Source organism: Alosa pseudoharengus, unplaced genomic scaffold, assembly GCF_046254945.1.
Source record: "Alosa pseudoharengus isolate Yale_2024_CS ecotype anadromous, Long Island Sound unplaced genomic scaffold, YU_APseudo_1.1 YU_APseudo_1.1_scf_3, whole genome shotgun sequence".
Classification (NCBI taxonomy): domain Eukaryota; kingdom Metazoa; phylum Chordata; class Actinopteri; order Clupeiformes; family Clupeidae; genus Alosa; species Alosa pseudoharengus.
The window spans coordinates 28086017-28091147 of record NW_027468718.1 but is presented as its reverse complement, the minus strand read 5'-3'; the positions used below and the strand labels follow the sequence as shown (position 1 = coordinate 28091147).

General features: G+C 41.1%; 1 protein-coding gene across 1 annotated transcript; it reads left to right on the top strand.

Annotated features, from left to right (window-relative positions):
• The first annotated feature begins 1406 nt into the window (after positions 1 to 1406).
• evx2 (even-skipped homeobox 2) lies at positions 1407 to 3611 on the top strand. The gene is made up of 3 exons (XM_076262636.1): positions 1407 to 1809; positions 2246 to 2487; positions 2997 to 3611. Exons 1-3 carry the CDS (start codon positions 1407 to 1409, stop codon positions 3609 to 3611), a joined length of 1260 nt encoding a protein of 419 aa, XP_076118751.1.
• Positions 3612 to 5131: the final 1520 nt, after the last annotated feature.

Sequence of the window (5131 nt, the reverse complement as noted above, 5' to 3'; positions counted from 1 at the left end):
ATCTCTACCGTGATTAATTTCACATTTGGAATAAGGAGGGTTTAATCGTCAAGAAATTGCGAAACAACATACAGAATATACCCAACTCCACACGAAAACATATCAGCATTACAAGTGTATTCCCCCCCGAGCCCATTATAAAAGCCGTGTGGTGTAATTTATCATAATTATGATTCATGATGACACTTCTGCATTGTGACTGGAGGTAGACCTGATTCTATTACTTCAGCGTTTCCCCCATTTTCATCAGAGTGCATGGCTGTGAAATCAAAAAATGTATGACTGAAACGTTAAATTTATAATGGAGAATAACTACTTGTCTTCTGAATCTAAGAAAGTTTCCAGCTATTCACAACGTTTCAAAATAGCAACGGAAGATCCACTCTTTAATAATAAAATGGGCTTTTTGTTCATCCTAATCACTCACTACATGCAAAAGAAACGATGTAGTTTTATCAGAGGAATAATACACACCGTCACAATAAAACAGATTTAATTTCCTGATGCATTTCGTTCGTCTGTTGAATGAAATAAAGCATCCCATCTCATTAGAATTGTAATCTATACATTACAATTAAGCCAATTGGGAAAGAAAATACAAAACATTTCAGGCAATATATATATATATCGAAATAAAACGAGTGCATTCTCATCACTGTTATTACAAACTATAGGCTTTCGTTTTTTAAAGTTGTAACTACATTATAAAATACTTCCTTTGTATTTGAATGCTTTATATGTAGCATAAAAGTGAGTTCTCGGGATATTAACTAATGTATGATTCGAGACAGTCAGAGTTAAATTATCGACAGAGTGGAAAAAAAGGAAGAAAAAAACAGAGGGAGGTGGCGACAACAGAAGGGAGGAACAATAGAGAATCAAAGCGTAATGATATTCCTAAATGAAGAGGGAAATGTTGCCGCGCTCATTTTATTAATCAGACTGTCAATTTCACCCCAGAGGCCAAACCCAGGAGCGATCTAAAGCAGCCTCTGATGAAGCGAGGGACAGAAGCTCCACTCTTCACTTCTCTTCTCCCTCTCCACCTGGATCTGCGCGTCTGACCGCAGGCCGCCTCCATCATCAGCTGACAACCCGCGTGTATTTATTTGCTTATAAACCTGTTACAATAAATGATCATTCCAAGGGTTGCACGCGCACCTTCTCCACGAGCCTGCAAACCTCTTTTTTGATGAATGACATTTTGGACTGGATAGAGGATGCACGGGTCATTTTGAGCAGTCATTCGTTGCACGCTTTGCCATTCTGTACTCCTTTTTTTTCGCCTCGCTCATAAAAAGGTGTTATATTATTTAGAGACAGTTGCAGAGCTGAATGCGGATCAGCCCCGCCACAACTCAACGGAGCACTCGACTTGGAACTTTTGCTTTTTTCTACGAATCTTCATGATGGAGAGGATAAGAAAAGAGATGATTCTGATGGAACGGGGGCTACACAGTCCTGTTGCCGGGAAGAGGCTCTCAAATCTGTCGGAGTCGGCTGGAAACACGGTACTAGAGGCCCTGGAAAATTCCCAGCACAGTGGTCGCCTGAGCCCGAGACTAACCTCCGCCTCACTGCACGGGAGTCTCGGGGATATCCCTACCAAAGGAAAATTTGAAATCGACAGTTTGTTCGCTCCACACCACAACGACAACACCTCATCAGCGGAGATCTCTTCCTCAGAAAACAGGAAGAAAATGAGCCTATATCCAGACGTTTCTCCAGACTCCGATATTAACAGTGATGTTGAAGTAGGATGTCCATCGCATCGCTCCCCGAGCAGCCAACACAAGGAAAACAATAAAGGTAGCTTTTTCTCGCATTTTCTTCAAGTACAGAAATGTATTATTGCCTACATTTAAGGAACTTAAAAATGAAATATTCGGAATAATAATATTAGCAGCAGCAGTGTGAAAATAGGAATACTTTTTCTTCACATTTACCAAAATTGAAAGAAACAATTGCATTTTCTTTTCTGAAATCTAAAGAGCAATTTACAATGTAAAATTCTGACTTGTATCTATAATATATTATATATATATATATATATATATATATATATATATATATATATTATTTCAAATAAATGCATTGTACAGCAGCAATTACAAACTCAATTGTATGACATGTTCATATAATTTAACTGTCATGCATCCTGTAAATTATGGCAAAGCTCAAATTGGCTAATGTTTATACACACACAATTACTTAAATTAGTTCTTCTACTGTGCATCATTTTTAGGGTTTTCAGACAGTAATTCTGGGACCTCCAACACAAGTTCCTCCTCTATGTCCAACATGAACGGTAATTCAATGGGAAGCTCCAACAGTTCCAACTCGGACCAAGTGAGAAGGTACCGCACAGCATTTACAAGGGAACAGATCGGCAGACTCGAGAAGGAGTTTTACAGAGAAAATTATGTCTCAAGACCCAGAAGATGTGAATTGGCTGCAGCTTTGAATTTACCCGAAACTACAATTAAGGTAAGAACTGATGATGATCTTGGCATATTTGATTAAAAAATAACCATCATTTTGTTTCGTTACATTAGCCATTTTATACATAGGCCTATAGCCAATATCCAAACACTAACACACACACACAGATCCCCCCCCCACCCCCCAACACACACACCGAGATAAGATGAGAAAGAGAAAACGAAAGGCGCTATCAAGATTTGCTGCGGAGTTTTTGTCTGTCACATGCAGAATATTTGTTTTGCATTCCAGTCTAGATTTTATTTTCGATAAGACGAACCACCATCTGCATGTCTGATTCTTTGTAATTCCATTGTGTTACATGTTTTACACAAGGCTAATGTGAATGAATTTCCAAACAATTTCTACAGCAATGCTGTACCCTATAATTTAACTGTTTAGGCTACAAGTCATAAATGACTCTAAACAACAAAACACTTCCATGTAGACAGGTGGACAGTTGTATTTCAGTTCCCTAGTATTTCTCCTGAGCTGAGCGTTGGTTTTCTGTGCAGGTATGGTTCCAGAACAGGCGGATGAAAGATAAAAGGCAGCGTCTGGCAATGTCGTGGCCACATCCAGCAGATCCCAGTTTCTACACCTATATGATGACGCACGCGGCAGCCACCGGAAGTTTGCCATACCCTTTCCATTCCCACATGCCTCTACACTACTATCCGCATGTTGGCGTCACAGCAGCAGCCGCGGCTGCCGCTGCCAGTGGGGCCGCCTCGTCACCTTTTGCTACCTCCATCCGCCCTCTAGATACTTTCCGTGCGCTCTCTCATCCTTACTCGCGCCCAGAGCTGCTGTGTAGCTTCCGGCATCCAGGACTGTACCAGTCACCTGCAGGCCTCAATAGCTCAGCGGCAGCATCAGCAGCGGCAGCAGCAGCGGCGGCGGCCGCGGCAGTCAGCGCGCCCTCGGCCACCGGGCCCTGCTCATGTCTCAGTTGCCACAGCAGTCAAGCGGCCAGTGCCCTGGGCTCAAGAAGCGCCAGCTCTGACTTCACCTGCACTGCGGCCGGCCAGAGGTCCGAGAGCGGATTTCTGCCATACTCTGCTGCGGTGCTGAGCAAAACCTCAGTTCCATCGCCAGATCAGAGAGAAGAGAGCTCTCTTAATAGATAACTCGCCACCGGAGAAAAACAAACCCAAGGAGAACAAAACTCTGAACTATTACTTCATTTTTCTTTATGTTGTACGTTTTACTTGTTTTGCCTATTATTTATTTAATTATTTATTTATTATCTCGTAACCACTCAATTTGGGTCAGGGCGAAATCTTGTAAAATGGCGATAGAGGTCGGCAGCGCACAATTGACACAAATACAACCAGGAAACATATGGTGTTAATAAGTTTCATTACTGATTTTAATTGTTTAGTCATTTCTTCACTTGGTGGTCGTTTAGTTCTCAGTCTAGGCCTATTGAAGGTTCAGGGAAAATGCTTCTTTTCATCCCTTATAATTTCAATACACCATTTCTTTGTAAGCTATAGCCCAGTGAAAGTATGGTGCATATGCCATTTAAGCAACATCAAAAATGTCACCTCAGAATAATGATCTTGTTCTAAATTTGGTGCAGCTCATGGGACTGCCCTGATCCACCAGGATGGCGCATACCATTTGCACTTCTTCCACAGTGTCAATTCTGCTGTTAATAATGTGAAGATTATGACGAAAATTGCCAATCATATACCTTGATGGACCTCCTTTGAATGTGAAATTGTATGAAAGTTCCCCGTCCTGAGACCCGCTGTCAAATACTAACAACCCGCTGTGGGAAGTCATTAGACGAGACAGATAAAAGACCTTGAACATAAAAACATTGTTCTCGGCACATAGATTGTACAGTATTACATGTGGTATTCGTTTCCTGGGTATAGGGGAAGGGACTCCTGCCGTGGAGTGCTATTTCCAGTTTTCGTTTTTGAAACTCGGATGTAGACTTTTGTCCTGCAACGTTCCGCTGATGCGAGCAACCTCATTAAATCAAAACCGATATTTCCATAATACTCCCAACAGAGCCCCCTCACTCAGCATTAATGGGATTATCTGAACAAGACCAAACTTCAGAAAAATTGCTCATGCATTTAGGTCTGCATACATGTATCTTTGTCAGGACTTCTCTCTGTTTCCTCGGTCGCCGGTACTGTGGTAATTATAAACGATAGGCGATATTGTGTTAGGCCTATGATCTCGTTGAGAAAGCATAAACCAATATATTGACCACAATGCAACCCCCCCCCCCCCACACACACACCCCAAAAATAACAAATTACATTCTACACCATTTATTTGTCTGAATATTTGTTAAGATTTAATATTTATTTACCTTATTTTATTTTTCTATGATCGGGTTTTAACGTCTAATAACACCGTCTGAGTAACCTGCTAATAATAGATAAGTCTAAAACACAGAACAATAATGGTACACTTCACAAATTACATGGTTAATGCACATTGTATATAATCCATATTACGTTGTTGCCACCACGTCTATTAAATGTTTAAAGATTTTATACGTCGGGGAGGAAGGATTGGAAGGGCTGGTTGAAATTATCAAGACAACTGAAGAAAAATGGCATAGCCAACTTGTGTGTTTGCCCTTAGTCCCCGGGGTCGCCGTGATAACATGACTCTGTAAATT

Coding starts and splice junctions, on each gene's coding strand:
- evx2 (XM_076262636.1), top strand. CDS start 1,407: ATGATGGAGAGGATAAGAAAAGAGATGATTCTGATGGAACGGGGGCTA. Junction 1,810..2,245: donor ACACAAGGAAAACAATAAAG/GTAGCTTTTTCT, acceptor CATCATTTTTAG/GGTTTTCAGACAGTAATTCT. Junction 2,488..2,996: donor TACCCGAAACTACAATTAAG/GTAAGAACTGAT, acceptor TTTTCTGTGCAG/GTATGGTTCCAGAACAGGCG.